Genomic DNA, 18862 nt, shown 5'->3' on the forward strand with positions numbered 1-18862 from the left:
ACTAGAAATAATTGTTCCAAAAAAGATAAGGGGCTCTTCGACCTAAACACAAACATCATCAATACATCGAGCATATTTTGATAGTTTGTGGTCTACTTCGTTTTCTTATGTACAAATGTGAGAAGTAGTTAAGGAATTTGATAATGATTAGAAAAAAAAAAGACTTCGAGGCATGTTGAAACCACCTTTTGGTTTTATTTGGTATGGTTGTAAACATTTTTAATTGAATTGAGAATTAAATGTTAAGGAATCTTCATTAATATTACTTTGAATAGGAGGTAAACTCAAGCTCATAAACAAATTAAATTTACTTGTTTTCGCTTTGTTCATTTTCTTCTCATATAATAATACTAATAATTTTTTTAATAAAAGAACTATGTATTTTTAAATGGCTTACTTTAATTTATTTTGGATTTCAAGACTTAGTTTAAATTCATATATTTAATTTATTTTTGTATTTTAGAATTGACAAAATTACTTTAATTTGACAACCTAATCTAACATAATAGTTTGGTGTTTACAACTAAACACCTTAACACAACTAAACTTGATTTATGCATACCTTAATTGATATTTTAGTAATAAAATCTCTTATACCCATAAGTTAAAATTCCATTATTTATGTATAAAAAATAGTAAGCACTGATTGGTAGAAATATCAAATATACACGTCCACCATAGCTATCATTTTTTTTCCATCCACCAATCCTAACTTATCAAATCTACAAATCATATATATATATTCTCTTATTTTAAGTATTTTTTCTAAATATTACCGGTGTGCAAACATCAATCATCAATCCTAATACGGCTTTACTTCCCAATTGGCTTATATTAACCTTTCTTTACTCTGACCTTTTTCAACCCAACCTCTGATTCTGATTGCTCACACATCCTCTGATTAGATCCTACCTTCCCGCACACCATCCCCCCAAAACTCTGCGTTTAAATCCCCCATTCCCTCCTATAACCCTCACCACATCATAATTCATAAACCTGCCCAACACACACACATAACCCATCCATGGCCGCTTTAAATTGACCCCCCCCCCCCCCCCCCCAAAAAAAAAAAAAAAAAAAAAAACCCTCCAAAAACCAAAACCCCCCTTTTTATTTTTCACTTTTTTTAATATTTAAAAACTTTTTGAACCCCAAAAAAAAAAAAAAAAAAAAAAAAAAGTTTTTGGCTAGCGAGCGAGCGAGCGATCCCTAACACTTCACTCAGCCAAAACTCAAAAATAATTCAAATTCCAACAATTTTTTCATCTACATGGCCTTTCACGTTGCTTGCCCAATTACATGGTACCCTTCACTCTCTCTTTCTTTCGCTCTCTTTATTTCTCTCTCTCTCTCTAACACTTCGAGCGCGAGCGAATATTTGTGTTTTTCTTTTTTCTCTCTTTCTCTATTTCGCGGCTCTGAGAGCTGTGTTTTTTGAATTTGAAAATTTGTTGTGTGTGTTTTTTGCAGCCGGCGAATCTGTTTCTGTCCGCTAGGGTTTCCGCGGGGGCTAGAGAATGCGAAGGCGAGGGGGGAGTTCGCGGAGGAGGTTTCGAGGATCGAGGAGTTTCTGAGGGACCCGTTGGGGATTAGGTTTAGGGAGAAGAGAGGAGTAGGAGATTCAGGATGGAAAGATACGGTTCAGGTTTTGGTTCCGAAGGTGGTTCCGCCTCCGCCGCCGTTGCTTCCGCCGCAGGTTGTGGACGGCGGCGGAGGTGGAGGAGGGATTGGTGGCGGCGGCGGGGGAAATGCGGTGGATGAGGTGGCTGCTGCTGCCTCCGCGCAGAGCAAGCGCATCGCGCTGCAGAAGAAGGCGGCTGCTGCTATGGTTGCTGCGGAGGACTATGCTAGGAGGTTCGAGTCCGGTGATCTGGCTGTGGTGAGGTTCTTGGTTCTCAGTTGGTTTGTAATTTGAATTTTAGTGGATTTTGGTGAATTAGGTTTGGTTGAAGCTTGAATTCTGTGGTTGAATTGTAGTGGATTTTGGCAAATTAGGTTTGGTTGAAGCTTGAATTTTGCAGTTTTATGTGTAGGAAATAGTTTGTTTTATTTATATATCTGTGAATTTTCACTTATGATTTTTTGAAAGTTATATGTAAAAAGATTTAGGTTTGTATTGGTAGTTACTTGATATTATATTTTTGCTATTCAGTGTTGTAATTGGAGCTCGAAGCCTTGAATCGCAGAGAATGTGGCCTGTTTCACTTTGATTTAGAGTTTTGATAATTTGCATTTTCATGGATTTTAGTTAGTTGGAGTTTGATATAAAATGTCCCTTTAAAATTTTACATGATATATATATATATATATATATATTGTTTTTGTTTCTATTGTAAATCCGATGATAGTTTAGGTCATTCATTCCTCATCCAAAATTTAAATTGTATCCGTTGGATGTTTGTATTGCCCTTTTTATTGCGATGAAAATCTAGAAAACATAAATATGTTAGAGAATTGAAAATGGACTTGCACTCTCTATTCTAGAAGATCTAGAGAATATACTAATGAGGTTGTAAGCAGAGTGTTTTTCATTTTCTTTTGCACTCAATTTAGTTTTTTACTCATTTTATGTGCAATGGCATTGTCTTGATGAGACTGAAAAAAAAATTTCCTAGTTTGTGTTAGGTGGATTTTTATGCTTGCAATTTGGGATTCTTTGTTTGTATATCATGTTCTTATTCCTTGATGTTACTATATTGATTGGGTTTTATTTATTTATTTTTTTAAACAGGATGTTTCAAGAGGTCAAGCTGGAGAAGAGCAGGGTCTGTCTAACATGAATGTAATGTGCCGGCTGTGCTTTTTTGGTGAAAATGAAGGTAGTGAGAAAGCAAGAAGGATGCTTCCATGCAAGAAATGTGGCAAGAAGTATCACAGGAGCTGCTTGAAATCTTGGGCTCAACATAGAGGTAAGATTTACTGATCAAAAGTATATATGACCCTATAAGCTACATGTATTCTCATTTGCGGGACTTGATTGCAGATCTATTTCACTGGAGTTCATGGGTCTGTCCCTCTTGTCGGATTTGTGAGGTAAATGATGATGTGCAATACTGGTGAACTCTTGTTATTAACTCTTTTTATGATTGAAAGTCAAAGTTCTTCTTTCTTTGAATCTCTAAATTGGAAGTTTATTGCTATTTATCCAGTTCTGCTATTCCCTTTTTTATTTTGTAATTATTATTTTGTTTCAGTAATACTAGCACAATATAAGTACATGGTACAACATAACCACAAATACTGTGTGTCATCATATCATGTCTTATATCTTATGATCATACAATATGCCCTTGTACCTTTTTCAGTGAATCAGTTCCAATGCATCTACTTTTACATTTCATATAAAGAAAATTAAAATTGCGAATGCAAAACAACACAAAAACATGGTCAATAGGCTAGTAAAATGGACAAGAGGAAGTCTTATGAACTGAGATGATCCAGAGCATTGCACTGATTCTAATTTTTATTAACATACAAATCACATCAATTAACTGGAAACTTATAGCATGAAAACTTATGTCCTCTTCAACCAGCAAGTAGCAATCAAGATGAGTGTAAGTCCATAAGAAATGAGTTTAAAGTGCTTATATTTCCCAAATGGATTTCTTCCTCTATGTGCAGTACAAGAATGTTGCTCAAAATAATTATTTCTTCTGTCCATCATGGAACATGAGTTGGTTGTGTTATTTTATCACAACCTTCAATTAAATTGTAGAAATTCTGGAAGTTTTAGCTTTTTTGCTGCCTTAAGGTGTCTAGCCCTTAGAGTCGCATTAACATCTTATATTTACTCACCGATGTCCTGCATATCTGGTTGTTACATGGTGTTTTCACACTAGATAAAGATTCATTACTGGCTGATTGCATAGTTGATTAACATGCTCTGCTCTCTTTATAATTAATATTCTTTGATCTTACGTGTTATTGCTTTCTGATTTCTCTAGGTTTGCCTGAAAACTGGAGACCCAAATAAATTTATGTTCTGCAAAAGGTGCGATGGGGCTCACCATTGCTACTGCCAGCAGCCATCTCACAAGGTAGGGTGTAAAATGCTTGTTCTGAACTTCTGTTATCTTGATTAAAAGAGGTTACTCATATATTTTTTGATAATGCAGAATGTCAGTGCTGGGCCTTATTTGTGCCCAAAACATACAAGGTGTCACAGCTGTGGCTCCAATGTCCCGGGAAATGGCTCAAGTGTAAGGTATTGATTGTTATAATCAAAGTTCACGTATATAATAGGTTCTTTTGCATAAATTTGATGTTCATTGATATTGTGATGAATAAGTTGTAAACATCTAAATATTGGGTTTTGGCACTACTTCATGTGCATCAGGCTTTCTAGAGCTTTGTTTGTTGGTTGGACTTCATTTTTGGTGTGAGCAATCATCTCAATATGAGAATTTGGAGAACAACTTATCAAAAAGAATTTTGAGAACAATTCAATCCACTGTGGAAGTTTTAGTTTGGTTTATTGTTTAATTTATATGATTTTCTTATATAATTATGATTTTATTTGCTCCTGTATATTAAATTGCCAATGGTTTTTTGGACCAAATGGCGCCCCTCTTTCCCCATAAACAAGGGGTTACAGTACTTAAAAAAAAAAAAAAAACAAGGGGTTACAGTGAGGTTCCATATGAACGTATGATTTGCGTGTGTATAAAGAAAAGAAACTTAATGCCACTTATTGTTGTTTTCACTTCTATTTTGAAGTTCAGAGTAAAGTGATGTTACATACTATGAGTTTTATGTTTGTTCTTTGCATTTTCAAGGATGATGGCTGACCAATTTTTTTATGACCTTGATCTGTACTTATCCACAAACTGAGTACTCCTCTTCATGATTTCTTTTTAACTTTACAGGTGGTTTCTGGGTTACACTTGCTGCGATGCATGTGGAAGATTGTTTGTGAAGGGAAATTATTGCCCTGTTTGTTTGAAGGTATTGATTATTATTATTATTATTATTATTATTATTTTATAAAATTCATGGGCTTTCTGATGTTCTTTTACATTATTCAATTGGAAAGCATTGTTTATGATTAATGTGTTTAGTTTGATGCTTTTTGATGAGGGGGAAAAGTTAATGTGTTATAGTGGTGCATGTACGTATGTAGCCAATGTGCACTAGCTCAAATGACACTTCCTCCATTTGTAAGAATAAGGAGGAGGGTGAGGTCATGTTTTTAAGACCCATGGGGAAAGTACATGCATGCATGTAACTTCTTTAGTGTTTGCAATCTGTTGTTTCCTTGTGTGTGTGTATGTGTATGTGTGAGTGTTGATATTTGATACCTCTCTTATCCAAAGAAAGGAAAAAGAAAAAAAGAACTTGACTAGATGTGTTTCTCCAATTTTGTAGGTATATAGAGATTCAGAATCAACACCAATGGTTTGCTGTGATGTTTGCCAGCGCTGGGTGCATTGCCAGTGTGATGGCATCAGGTTTCATTCATGCCTCTGTTCTTGGATAGACCTAATGTGTTTGAACTATATTCACATGTTTTATTGCAGGCTTTTAAGGATGGATCATTATTAAAGATTGGTTACCATGATAAAAGTTTGTGATAATGATAATTCTTCTTCCCTATTAGGTTTTGTAATTGAAATCTATGTGAATATTGCCAGTTTAATTGAAATCTGAGTGAATATTGCTAGTTTTGTCCAAGTCCTTTTTCTGCTGCTTTGGTGCCCTGTTTATTGGTGCTGTTCACATTTAAAGTACAGCACCTCCCTCTTCACAACTTGAAATGATATATATGTTGAAACCCATAAAATTAAGGTTCTTTAATTTTTTATCCATTAAATTATCCTTTAAATCCAACCTCAAAGCCATCAGAACAGCTACTGCCATTGAATTCCGGTATCATTCTTTCTTAAAGTAACAGGTCTCATGCTTTTCTTTCCTTCCCTGACCAGTTAATTAACCTACAAATCCTACATCTCTTCTACAATCCTAAGCCCTAAAATAAAGTTTTTGAACCCTAGCCCACTACAAAATCAATAATAAGCTGGTTTTGATGCTGTCTGACATTGGTGAAGGAAGATGACTTCCTCCTTTTGGGGAAGGCCAGGGCTTAGGGAAAGAACAAAAAGGAAGCTGTTTACTTACCATAAGGGGAGGCTATTGACACATTATTGAAGAAGTTAAAGTTTTTTTTTTTTTTAACAAATATTTCTATTAGTTCATTGAAAGATATTGCTAGTAGTTGCATGAGAGTGGCTAACGGCAGCTCTAGCAATCTACAACAAATCAAGACATGCTATACCACAAACAATCAACTGAAACTCGGTTCAACTGGAGGAAGTTACTTTTATTTATTTATTAAATATGTGTGTGTAGTTTATTTGACCCTTCTGAAGCAGGCAAATAAAAAATTAAGAATTAAAGGGTTGTTTGCAATAGTTAAATGTTCTGATATTGCACCTTCTTTATCTGCTATCAAACAAGAATGTGACGATTACTTGAACATATCAGATCAGTGAGGAATTTTTGATGGAATCTCTCATTTTCTCCTGTTTTTATTAGCTCTTATGTTTCTTGCATAGTAGCAGCATATATTGAACCCTGACCTTAGAAATCACTCCCAATATAACTGATCTGACCCTTCAAGAAGTAAAACCTTTTTTTTTCTTTGAGTTCTAAAGTAGGTGAATTAGTTCTTAACTTTCTGATATTAGATTGCTGATGACCAGAAATAATGTATTGCAGTGATGAAAGATATCTGCAGTTTCAAGTGGATGGAAATCTACAGTATAGATGCCCCACATGTCGTGGGGAATGCTATCAGGTTTGGTTGAAAAGAGAGTTCTTGCACGTGTTTTGTACCTTTTTTTAGGGGTTGCTGAGTTTGACTTTTTTTTTTTTTTTTTTTGTACCTAAAATTTTGTTTCAGGTCCAGGGTATTGAGGATGCTATTCAAGAACTGTGGAGGAGAAGAGATGAAGCTGATCGGGATTTGATTGCTAACTTAAGGGCTGCTGCAGGTTTGCCAACCCAAGAAGAAATATTTTCCATATCACCTTATTCAGATGATGAAGAAAATGGCCCTGTGAGATTAAAGAATGAATTTGGCCGGTCCTTGAAGTTTTCTCTCAAAGGGTTAGCTGAAAAGTCACCAAAAAAAGCCAAGGATTATGGAAAGAAATATTCAAATAAGAAGAATGCAAAGAAAAAAGTATATGAGGCACCTTTGACTGGTAAAACAGAATCGCATGAGAGTTTTGAAGGACATAACGATACCCAGTCTTTTGGATACAGTGTGGATGATGACAAGAATGATGATGATAAGCAGTCCCATAGACCAGAAAAATATTCATTTTCTGTGGCTGGAACTCTGAATCATACTGATGGGGTTTGCACGGTCAATCAGCCTGGGGTTTTGAAACACAAGTTTGTTGATGAGGTGATGGTGAGTGACGAAGATAAGGCTGCTAGAGTTGTTCGAATTAAGAGTAATAAGCCTCATGTTTTAGATACTGGTGAGGACTCTGGAAAACATGTTAACAAGTCAAAAAATGTGAAAGGAAAGAAGTTAGTTATAAATCTAGGTGCTCGAAAAATAAATGTAACCAACTCTCCTAGGTCTGATGCTTCAAGCTTCCAAAGAGAACAAGATCTGATGAACTCCAATGGTATGCCTACAATTTTTAACTTTTCCTTTTTATACATTATCAATTATAATTAGGCGAGGATGATTATTACGAGCTTACTAGGTGAAAGAGGAGGATAGATTAGTGTGTTTTCCTGTTTGTATGTGCTTTAATAAGAATTTGCAGTTATTGCAACAAGCTTTTTTTAGTTCACATGGGTTCAATATAGTTTATCTTCCTTATTTGAATAGAGACACCTTATTTTTATAGTTTGTCTTCCTCATTTTTATATATATATATATATATTTAACACTATATTGTCTGTCATTCTCGGCTTACAGTGATGGTCTAGACAATCCTGACACAAGCTTTTGACTGATGATTGATAACAGTTAATCTTTGTGATTTTGCCTTTTGCATTCTAATGATTTAACTGATAAAAAAAATCTTTTTATAACTTTTAAACTGATGTTTAATAGCTACTATAATGATTGTATATACCTAGTGCCTGACCTACATCATTCTCTTCACCATATTTACTCATTAAATGTCTTATGGTTCTTATTGTCCTCCCATCCTTTTTTCAGCGTCATTTAGTAATAGATTTCACGTTCAACATCTCATTTATGTAAATTGTTTCTTTTATGCTCCTGTTTCTTTGGTTCTATTGTTTAGCTTTTTCTTTGTTTCGCATATTATACCAAGAAGGAACCCAAAATACTTGTTTTTAATATAATTTGTTTGACTTTATTGTTTATGTAGAGACTAATATTTTTAGTTTATTGACAAATGATAAATATTACCCTCTCTCCCTCTGTGCGTATGACTCATGGTTTCATGTTCATTAGCAGGCAATGTGAGTACAAGCCAGTGGAAGACGAGTGACAATTTTATGGCAGATAGACAGGTTGGCACTGCTAAACCTGGAGATGGTAAAGGTAGGATTTATTTATTTATTTTTTCTTTCTGGCTTCCATAACTTCTTAGTTCTCAGTATACCTCTGATTCTCATTAATGAATGAATTTGCAGGAGACAGAACTGATAGCATTGGCCAAGTGAAACTTTTGAAGGTTGCTGGGAAGGAAGGAAATTTGATAAAGTTGGGAAAAGTTAGATCAGATGTTTCTGATTCAAACCCCAAATTTGGCAGATTGAGTAGTGCTGATGCAAATGAAAATAGTACTCAAGAGCCTACACGAATTTCATTGGGAAAGAGAAACAATGAAGGTAATGCAGCTGCAGCAGGATCTTTGGGTGAAGTAAGAGGTAGCAAGGTATTGCTGGGGAAACCATCAGAAAGCAGGCCTGAGACTTACAATGAAGGTAATGATGATTATGGTCAGGCACCTGGTTTGCATTCTTTGCCAAAAGATTCCAAACCTTTGCTGAGGTTCAAATTTAAGAAACCCACTGTTGAAAATCAAACTTCTCCTCAGCCTGAGGAAGAAAGGAGTTCTATCAAGGGCCAAAGGTCAAAAAGAAGGAGACCATCTCCCTTCATGGATAAAACATTATCTAATGAAGATGAAGATGTGACACAGTTGAATCAAGACAATTTGATGGATGAGATCATGGATGCTAATTGGATACTGAAAAAGTTGGGTAAAGATGCAATTGGAAAGAGAGTTGAAGTTCATCAGTCATCTGACAACTCATGGTAAGTTTTTCATTCATGATGAAGGAAAAATATAGAAAAACACAGCCCATGAGGAACAGTGTGTTTTAAGCTGAAGTCGTTCTTCTCTTCAAGCCTTTACCCACCAAACTCTTTGCGCCTCCCCCCCCCCCCCCCCCCCCCCCACCTTCACAAAAAAATGGGGAAAAATAAAAATTAAGCGTTCATTGCTGTTTTATTGCAAATGTCATTATAAATGAATGATTAATGCCCTTCTGATATAAACTCAAGGTCTCTATTTACGATGAACTTGTGCTATAAATCCTTCAATTTGTTGATTATTTTGTTGAGCAATGTTTGTACATTGTGGGTTTAATTGTATTTCCTTGTATTTTTATCCAGGCATAAGGGAGAGGTTACCAATGTAATCGAAGGCACATCGTTGTTATCTGTTACCCTAGATGATGGTAAAGTGAAGACTGTGGAGCTTGGCAAACAAGGGGTTCGCTTTGTTCCTCAAAAGCAGAAGAGATCAAAAACATGAAGACAGGGAGTTATTGTCCGTAGGCTTTCTTCCATGTTAAAGATGAGGCAAAATTCTTCATTTCTAAAGGCCCCAAGAAGTTCAAAGTTTTATTCTTTGGTTGCTTGTAGTGCTGCTGATATCTCATTGAAGGATTGTTGGCTGGGCTATTCATTCTCTCAATAGCTTATCCCATTCAACCAGGGTTTTATTCTACAAGTTAAAAAGTTACCATATTTCATTTTTTTTCTTCAATTCTCCTTTTACATGTATCTGAATACACTTTGATTCTTAGATGTAGCTCTGCTTTAGCCGCCACTTGTTTGTGTGGAACTCAGACATTTAGGAGTCCACTGTAACCAATTAGGAATGGGTGGCATGAAAAATATTAGTTAGTGAGTACTCTGTGAATAACATACTTCATCTATTAGCAATTTAGCATTGTTAAAAGGGGGTTGAATTTATCAAAGGTGCTAATGATCTCTTATTCTCAAGTCTCAACTACTGAAAAGAACTAAACTTGTGTGGTATTTAACTATTTATCACTATTTAATAAAATGATTTTCCTCTTCCTATCTTTTTGTGGATCATGTAACCTTATCAATTTGTTCTTTCTTAAGAAAAACAATTCTGTCAATTCAGGAGATCTGTACAGAATATAGTTGTAGGATTGTGTCGACAAAGTTGATTGCACCACTGACTACGACAACTTCGTTTTGAAGGGTGAAGTGATGTAACATTACTAGGTGGCACAGCAAGCCAAGGCTGAAAATAGCAAGAAAATTGTGAAAATGGGGTCAGCTGAACAATTGAAGTTGAAAGTTGGTTGGGCAGTGAGAGATCCACTTGCTGGAATGAGTGGTTTAAGAAACCTAAGAGAGAGACTAGCTCTTTCTTTTTACTAGCTCGAAGATGGGCTAGTTATCCTGCTAGTCCAGATAAAATTCTACTAGCTTGTGGCTATCCGAAAGAAATTCGAGCTATAGAGCGTGGTCCAAACTAATTAATATTGTTGCTTAAACAAAACAAATATTTTATTATGGGTAATGATATTAACACACTTACTATTGCACACTCATCATATACACATTTGAAAACATGATTTCTATTAGAATTATGGTTTAAGTAATTAAATTCACTATTTCTTAACAGCTTAAGATTTTGGGACAATCGGTAATTTAACATATTCTCAAAAAAAAAAAAAAAAAGTTCAAAAGAAGTATGTATGGAGTGTGCAATAGCGAGTGAGTAACAAGATTTTTCATTTTTCCTTTTGCAATAAGTCTCTCTCTCTCATCATATACACATTTGAAAACATGATTTCTATTAGAATTATGGTTTAAGTAATTAAATTCACTATTTCTTAACAGCTTAAAATTTTGGGACAATTGGTAATTTAACATATTCTCAAAAAAAAAAAAAAAAAAAAGAGTTCAAAAGAAGTATGTATGGAGTGTGCAATAGCGAGTGAGTAACATGATTTTTCATTTTCCCTTTTGCAATAAGTCTCTCTCTCTCTCTCTCTCTCTCTCTCTCTCTCTCTCTCTCTCTCTCTCTCTCTCTCTCTCTCTCTCTCTCTCTCTCTCTCTCTCTGAGAGTATGCAATGGTTGTGGGATGGTCGATCTATGTCGTTGACTAGTCGATCTTGGTCATTAGGTGACTTATCTTGATCGTCCTATTTGTTTGTGAATAAAATAAAATAAATAATAAAGTAGTAAACAAATAGATAATCTAGTGTAGGTGGGACTAAAAAATGAATTAGATAAAAAAAAAATTCTTTAATTAAATTTTACTAAAATTTTGCCTAGTCCACATAAGTGATATTAAATCTTTAATAACAAACTTCAAAGTTTGTTTAATCAAAAGCCGTGCATTTCAACTAGTTGACACTTCTTAATGTTTCTAACAAAAATATTTAGAGTTCAAATCTTCCATTTCGTTGTAACTTTTCAAGTTATTAAAATAAAAAAAATAAAAGAAAAGAAAAAAGAAGAAGAAGATAGCCTTGACGGACTAAGTTGACCAGCTCTTCAAGGCATTCACTAACAAATAGTCAACCTCACATTTGCTTACATATAGTGAATCTAGTGAGCCCATGCATAAGTCTTTTCGGTTTGTTTGTTTGGTTGTTTTGTTTTGTTTTGTTTTTGCTTTTGGCTTTTGGCTTTTGGCTTTAACCCTTGTACTACTTTTGTTGTTTTACATGAAACGTTGAGTTTCAAATTCCTCCTTCCAATTATTGAATTATTAAATAAATAAAAAACAAAATATCTTTATCAACTTCCAAAATCTTAAGTAAATAGAATTTAGGATACAAAAATCTATGTACATGGGTGGCGCCATGTATAGTTCAGGGGCTTCAAATGAACCCCCTGAGCTAGCAATTTTTTTTTAATATAATATATTTTTTTATTTGACCCTCTTAAATAAAGATTTGAACACTCTGATTCTAAATTTTTTTAAAACCCACTAGAAATAAATTTAATTATGATCATCTTAACAATATTTTGATATTTTTAAATACAAAAAAATGCCTAACAACAATCTAATTTTATCTAAAATCTGGGAGAAATAGTAAGCCCAACAACAAAGTAATTTTTTTTTTTCATCTAAAATCGTTTTAAAAAGCCCATTTAGATCTTAATAAATTTGAAATAAACTAATGGAAAGTTCATAGTTTACATTGTACTATCATTGTAATATTTACATTGTTTCTAAACAAATGTGTACAATATTGTATAGTTTTTGCAAATGTGTCTAGTATAATTATCTATAATTTAAATCTTACATTGATAGTACAATGTAAACATATAATCATCATGAACTAATAAATAAAAATATTTTAAGCGGTAATAATTAAAATTCACTTAACGACAACAATTAACATGTTCATTATATTAAGAAAAAATATGTTATATAAACCTATAGTTTATTTTTTATTCTATTACTAGAACGTACTATAGACAAATTTGTAATAAGAAAACCATTTAGATCGTAAGATTCATATTTTATCTAAGATGTATCTTTTTACTGACCTCCCTATAAAAAAATCCTAGAGCTGCCATTGTCTATGTACACAGCACATCATAGACTTGTCTTGTTCTCTTTCAGATTTCTGTGTAGAAGAGAGAGAGAGGGGTGATATGAAAAAAGAGTTGCATGGTTGACAAAAATGCAAATAAAATCATGCACAAAGTATGAGAACATGAATAAGGATTTGAGTGCAGGAAATAAGCATCGAGGTTTCACTTATATCTTCACCACCATTGAGAATATGGAGTGGAGGGTATTGCAGAGAACATGGTTTTGTGTCCTTCACAAGGATAAACATATGGTGATTGACTGCAAATCCACCACTGTTAGTTCTTGAGTATTGCTACAAACACATTTCACAGTATTTATCAAGACTTACTAAACTGAAAAATTATTATTAATTTTGACATGCTAGAAACACTACTTTATTATCTATCATTCATAACTTGCCACCTCAACGAATGTGAAAAATTTGTGAGAAAAATTGTCTTTAGACTTACTGTTGTGGATAACAAGAGGTGTAGTACTCATGTAAGGTGTACAATCCTGCTTCACCATCTTTGTGTAGAATAATGACCGGTTTAAGTTTGTTATATTGATCAACATTTGTGCAACTTTAATAGAATGAGCTGGTGATGAACTTTCTTTTTTGTTCTTTTGGTTTAATTAAGTTTAGGCAGTAGAACATGAACTAGCATCTGCACTAGAAGTGGTAAAATTAGAAAACATTTAACAAAAGCAAGAAAATTGAACTAAGCTATCTATGCAGATTCTAATATCAGCAATCATAGAATTAAAGATTTAGTTCTCATCTCTTTCACCCTTAATATGCACTCAGACGTCTGAATTCCTTTCATCTTGACTGTGCAGCAATCTTAGTTGAAGCAATCTGGACCTATAGTTTTCTTGAGAATTGCGAGAATGATAACATGGATGGTCCCAACTATAGGCTGCAGCTTTTGATAAATGCAGACAATGTTGCCAGCATAACCATAGTACTGGAGTTGTCCAGATCTGACAGCCTGTTTTTGATAGAAGCCCATGTAATAAAGCCATGGAACGATTGGTTGTTTGAATTGATGGTGTTGAACTTTATTTCACTTACATGTATTTATCTCTTCATATTGAAGCAGATGTGGTTGTTTCATTTGACCGCCAGATCTGTCCAGTCTCTTAGCTATGCTTCTGTTTTTCATTGTATTCCGGCTACATGGAGTAATGTGCTACACAATTTTTCACAACGGCTGAGATGTTTGCTGTGATTGGACGACTGTCAGCTTCCACTTGGGTTTACTACTAACACTACTTTTATTATGCACCAATCACAACAAGCTATAATAGCTGTTGTGAAAAATGTTGTGTCCCTAGAACGTAATATTCTTTTATTTGCTTTTGCTTTCTAAAGGTAGGAATTTAAGATTGTTAATAAGCGTGTTAAAGATCTTCTTTTTAGGTGGGGAGGGGGTACTGTATTGGCTTTTAGGAAAAGGAATACCAAGCTTTTCACTCTTCCTCTAATTATTTGATGCACTGAACAAGTAATTGCAGCATGGAGAAATCCTTCTTTCTTGCCTATAAAATTAGGAAGTATTTATTTGCCAAGGGCATACACTAACCAACACAAATGAAGATGCAGCTGCCCATGTGTTTGTTCTCTCAACTTTCAGCAAAGACTGTCTTCATGCTGCTTACCTAAAAAAAAAAGAAAAAGAAAAAAAGAAAGTCTTCATTTTTAGCCAAGTAAATTGAAAGATAATAACAGGACTCAATAAAGCTATTATTCAACTGCTTCCTAGGCAATATGGGACAACTTCCATAGGGCCTTAAGAATTATTTCCCCTTTTTGTTAAGGAGAGGAATGGATGAGAACATGAGGTCCATTGTTAGAAACCTCAAGCGCATTTCATAAGAAGATAACTTTAGTGTAAATAGTAGATGCGACATTGTGTTATAAAGTTGTACTACAAGCCAAGAGTTGAAGAAGGTGTTGAAAATGAAAGGGCCTCATTTAATTGGGATTGGTTGAACAATATTTTTGGTTGCAAATATAAAGCAGGAGAGTGGCATTGTGCATTAAAGGGTTAGTGGCCAAACATTAGTGGGAGAAGAAGACTAAAAAGAAGTAAATCACTTATTCAAAGTATACTTTTGAGAGAAAGAAGACAACATGGAGGAAGCAAAGGGAGTTGTGAAACACATACTTGTAGCAAAGTTCAAGGATGGAACTACACCTAACCAAATTGACCATCTCATCAGAGAAATGGCCAATCTTGTCAACCTTATTGAGCCCTTGAAGTCTTTCCATTGGTAACCATTTTTCTTGTCATCATTATTGTTTGTTTCTTTTACAAAATATGCTATAAGTTAAGAACAAAATATGTACAAATAGTTTAAAACATGTCTAAGAAGGGAAGTTATTTATTGACATCTCTCATGCTTTCAAGAACTAAAAAAGCTTGTTTGTGTTATTATGGATCTTTTAAACATCTGTAAGGCTTTGATCTCACTCTTGTTATGCAACTTGAGAATATGTATAAGAGATTCAGAGATGCATGCCTTTCTGAATAGTAAGATATTGTATCAAAGCAGCTGAGGTTGACTTTGGATAAAGAGGGTAGTGAGAATCTGCCACTTGCATGTGATATACTCTCAACTAAATCCTCAATTTTTTCACAGATAAAAGATGTACAACTCATACACGTATGGAGCGTATTGTAGTTACTCAAAAGAATTACAATCTCAAATCTAGAAGATCTATAAAAACCAAAGAAAAACATAGACTGTAAATTGCCTAAAATTGTCATCCAGTCATACAATATTTCAAAAAAGAGGACATAATTTCAAGCCAAGGATGCACAACACTATCAAGGGTCCTAGAATTCCTCTTTCTCCAAATTGTCCACATTAAAGCCTAGGGGAACAATGTTTAAATATTTAATCCTCCATTTTATCAATAAAGTTACATGATTTAAATATGCTATAAATCCATAATTAGCTCAGAAGCAGTTTTACTAGGGTAGAAAAAAGAATCAGAAGAAAGAGAACAGTTTTAGAGTGAAGCCAAATTTGATATACTACCTTGTCAAATGATCTAGTATACATCTTAAACTACAGATTATTTTTATTTTTATTATTATTTTTTAAATCTCTCTCCTTTAACTGTTTATTCAAGTCATTTTCCATCTATTGCTAAAGGGTCATTTAGGTGAAAGCTTTCTTTGCATGTCCTACTTAGTGCTTGGTATTGGTCATTTCTAGGGTTGAGAATTTGTTTCCAGTCATTTTGAAAGTCTTTATGCTTTTTAAGCAAGAATCAGATATACAATTCCTTCAAAAAGGAAGGAAAATACTGTAAGAATGCTACAGCATGAATAATCTCCTGAAATAGTTCCCATGACTTCTCATATTGTTGTTGTATACCCCAATTCGAAAACATGAAAGACTGAAGGAACATTTTGTGCACATCTTTCAAATTCTAAATTGGCTTTTTAGCTTATCACAGGTATAATATGTGTTTAATTATTTGTAGCCAAATGCTTATTCAATCTGTTGGTGAAATGATGCTCTTAGGTCTTCAAAACCAATAATTTTTTTTAGTGAACTTTGATAACTGAAACACTGGTTTATGACCTTGAACAGACTTCATTTATGTAAATGATTTTTGGTCATGTTATGTGATTAACAGGGGCAAGGATGTAAGTGCTGGGAACAAAAATCAAGGTTTCACTCATGTCTTAGAATCCACTTTTGAGAGTATGGAGGGTGTTGCAGAGTATATTGCTCATCCTGCTCATGTTGAATACGCAAAGGCACTCCTGCCTCATGTGGAGAAGTACATGGTGATTAACTACAAACCCACTACTCTTAATTTTGGATTGGAAGGCTGATAGCAGTCATCTAAAATCCTACTTCACAATATCTCAATAAAAATGAAAAACTGATGGTGATGATTTTATTTGAATTTATCTGAGTATCTTTCAATGAATTTTATTCGTATCTATGTGTGTAACTGTTACTCATTTTGAGGTTAATGTCTTTGTTTATTATAATTGCATTTATGCTGATTGCTGAATATTTGCTTCTCTTTAGCCCTTACATTTTTTTTTACCATAATATGAAGCTATTGGGTTGTTTAATAATTAGTATAGTGTAATGTACAATGTGATACCACTGGATGGTCAAGAATCCTTTTCAAATGTGTTTTTACCAATTTTCTTGGCTAGAAATCTGAAGTTGTCAATAAGATGGTGTTGAGGTTCAAAAAATCACAGCACCCAAGCCCAAAGAAATAAGCACAAAGGGCCATGGAAAATGAAAAGAGATGGTAAGCCCAAAAGGCTTGAAGCCCAAAAACATAAAGAAAAAGACAAGCCCGGAAGCTTATGAGAAAAGAAAGAAGAAAAAAAGAAAAGAAGCCCAGATCAGAAGAATACCAGCGTAAAAAGAAAGCTGAATCGGGATCCTTAGAGGCTGCCAAGGGCTCGGGATCCCCGAAAGTGTAGCACACTTAAAACAGGATTAAGACAGCTCAAAGGAAAAGATAAAGAACACAAGAATGGATGGATACGTCCTTTTCTGGTACCAGAGGTCCAGCAAGAAAAGAAGAAAACCTGGAGTGACTTCTCATAGCGCAAGTGGACGGTACCTCGGGGAACCAGAATGAAGGGGTATAAAAGGGAGTAGCAGCAAAGGACTTTTCGAACCGGCAGAGTGGGATTCCGCCCATTTGAGAAAAAAGATAAAGAAGAAGGACGGCCAAAAGCTAAACCGTGAAAAATGTGACATCAGTGCACTTCGAAATAGATAGTCAGCCATGGATTTTCGAAGAAATAACACTAAAAGGAAGAAAAGAATGAAGAACAGGGAAAACTGAACTTTCTGGGCGATGGGCACAAAACAGGCTCTAGTACCCAGGAGGCAAAACAGGGGAATCAATAGTTCCCCGGGACTCCAAAATAACACCATAAAAAGGGGGGAAGGATTGCGAAGAAAGGACAGAGAGAAATTGACAATAGAATCATTGAAAAAGTTCTGTTGAGAAAAAAACATAGAGAAATTAGTAAATTATCTCTCGGTATCCCAGAAGCAGTCACTATAGCACGTACTCAGATTAAAAAAGAATCAAACTTTGCAAGTCTTAAAGGCTTGAATAGTCATCTAAGACTGTAATTTTTGAGCTTGTTTGAACCTTGTATCACGTCTTAGTGAGCACACTGTAATCATAATAAAGAAAAATTCAATGAAGCATTTCTTATTGATTTGAGGATCCCTAACCATTACCTTACACATTTATTGTCTACTTTGCATTACTTTTGCTGTTTTGATTGTTGTTCAATACAAATATCATTGTTTGCTAGTTTATGTGTATTGTAGGAAGTATGCCCCGTGCACCACTTGATTCTTAAACAGCCTTTTAGCTGCAGTGAATCAAAACCCAGTCCACCCAAATTACAATCATTTGGCTCAGGTTCCTTGGGCCTGAGTGCTAGAAAAAAGGCACTCTCACAGACACAGATGGCATGCTGCAAATGTTGAACTAGAAGCAACTTATAAAAAAAAAATGTTTGTGAAGAGGGATGTTGAAGAAATTAAACCTTTTAATAAGCTAAATGGTACTTATCCATCACCTTAGATCTTAAATTTCTAACATCACATCAGTTCTTTAGTGCAAATAATTAGTGTTTTTTAAATTAAAAAAAAAATTAAAAAGAGGGAAATGCATCATACTGCTTTCAAAATCATCAAAGACAAACCATTTCATTGTATGCTTCCTATGTTGGAATTGTTAGAATGCAGCATATCTTTTTTTTCCTTATCACTTAAATCGCAAATAGTAAACTTGGCTTAGATAAAAATAAAAGAACAAAGATAAAACATGGATTCATATTCAATTCTGCAATTAAGATGAATGAAGTAATGTAATTTGAGAAAATTGTGATAGAAAGGTATGTTTATTTAAAACTTCGTAAATTATATAAAGCTCCAACCCACAAACCAAATTTTTTTTTTTTTTGATGTGTGGCAGACTTCTCAGTGCCCTAAGTTACCATTATTACTTTTCCTTATTTTCTTTGTATAATCATGCAAAGAAAAA

At 34.3% G+C, this 18862-nt stretch overlaps 2 protein-coding genes across 3 annotated transcripts; both read left to right on the forward strand.

Annotated features, from left to right (window-relative positions):
- Positions 1 to 1137: 1137 nt before the first annotated feature.
- Positions 1138 to 10228, forward strand: LOC126723893 (uncharacterized). Of its 2 annotated transcripts, none has more exons than XM_050427874.1 (13): positions 1138 to 1302; positions 1471 to 1879; positions 2732 to 2909; positions 2984 to 3033; positions 3945 to 4037; positions 4116 to 4204; positions 4866 to 4944; positions 5365 to 5447; positions 6715 to 6793; positions 6899 to 7637; positions 8444 to 8533; positions 8626 to 9253; positions 9614 to 10228. In XM_050427874.1, exons 1-13 carry the CDS (start codon positions 1271 to 1273, stop codon positions 9753 to 9755), a joined length of 2691 nt encoding a protein of 896 aa, XP_050283831.1. In that variant the 5' UTR covers positions 1138 to 1270; the 3' UTR covers positions 9756 to 10228. The 2 variants fall into 2 exon arrangements, with proteins under 2 accessions (XP_050283831.1, XP_050283832.1); XM_050427875.1 differs by having other exon boundaries at positions 8447 to 8533.
- Positions 10229 to 14647: 4419 nt separating this feature from the next.
- On the forward strand, positions 14648 to 16764 carry LOC126723894 (stress-response A/B barrel domain-containing protein HS1-like). The gene is made up of 2 exons (XM_050427876.1): positions 14648 to 15075; positions 16454 to 16764. Exons 1-2 carry the CDS (start codon positions 14936 to 14938, stop codon positions 16653 to 16655), a joined length of 342 nt encoding a protein of 113 aa, XP_050283833.1. The 5' UTR covers positions 14648 to 14935; the 3' UTR covers positions 16656 to 16764.
- Positions 16765 to 18862: the final 2098 nt, after the last annotated feature.

The sequence above is a fragment of the Quercus robur genome, chromosome 4, assembly GCF_932294415.1.
Source record: "Quercus robur chromosome 4, dhQueRobu3.1, whole genome shotgun sequence".
NCBI lineage: Eukaryota > Viridiplantae > Streptophyta > Magnoliopsida > Fagales > Fagaceae > Quercus > Quercus robur.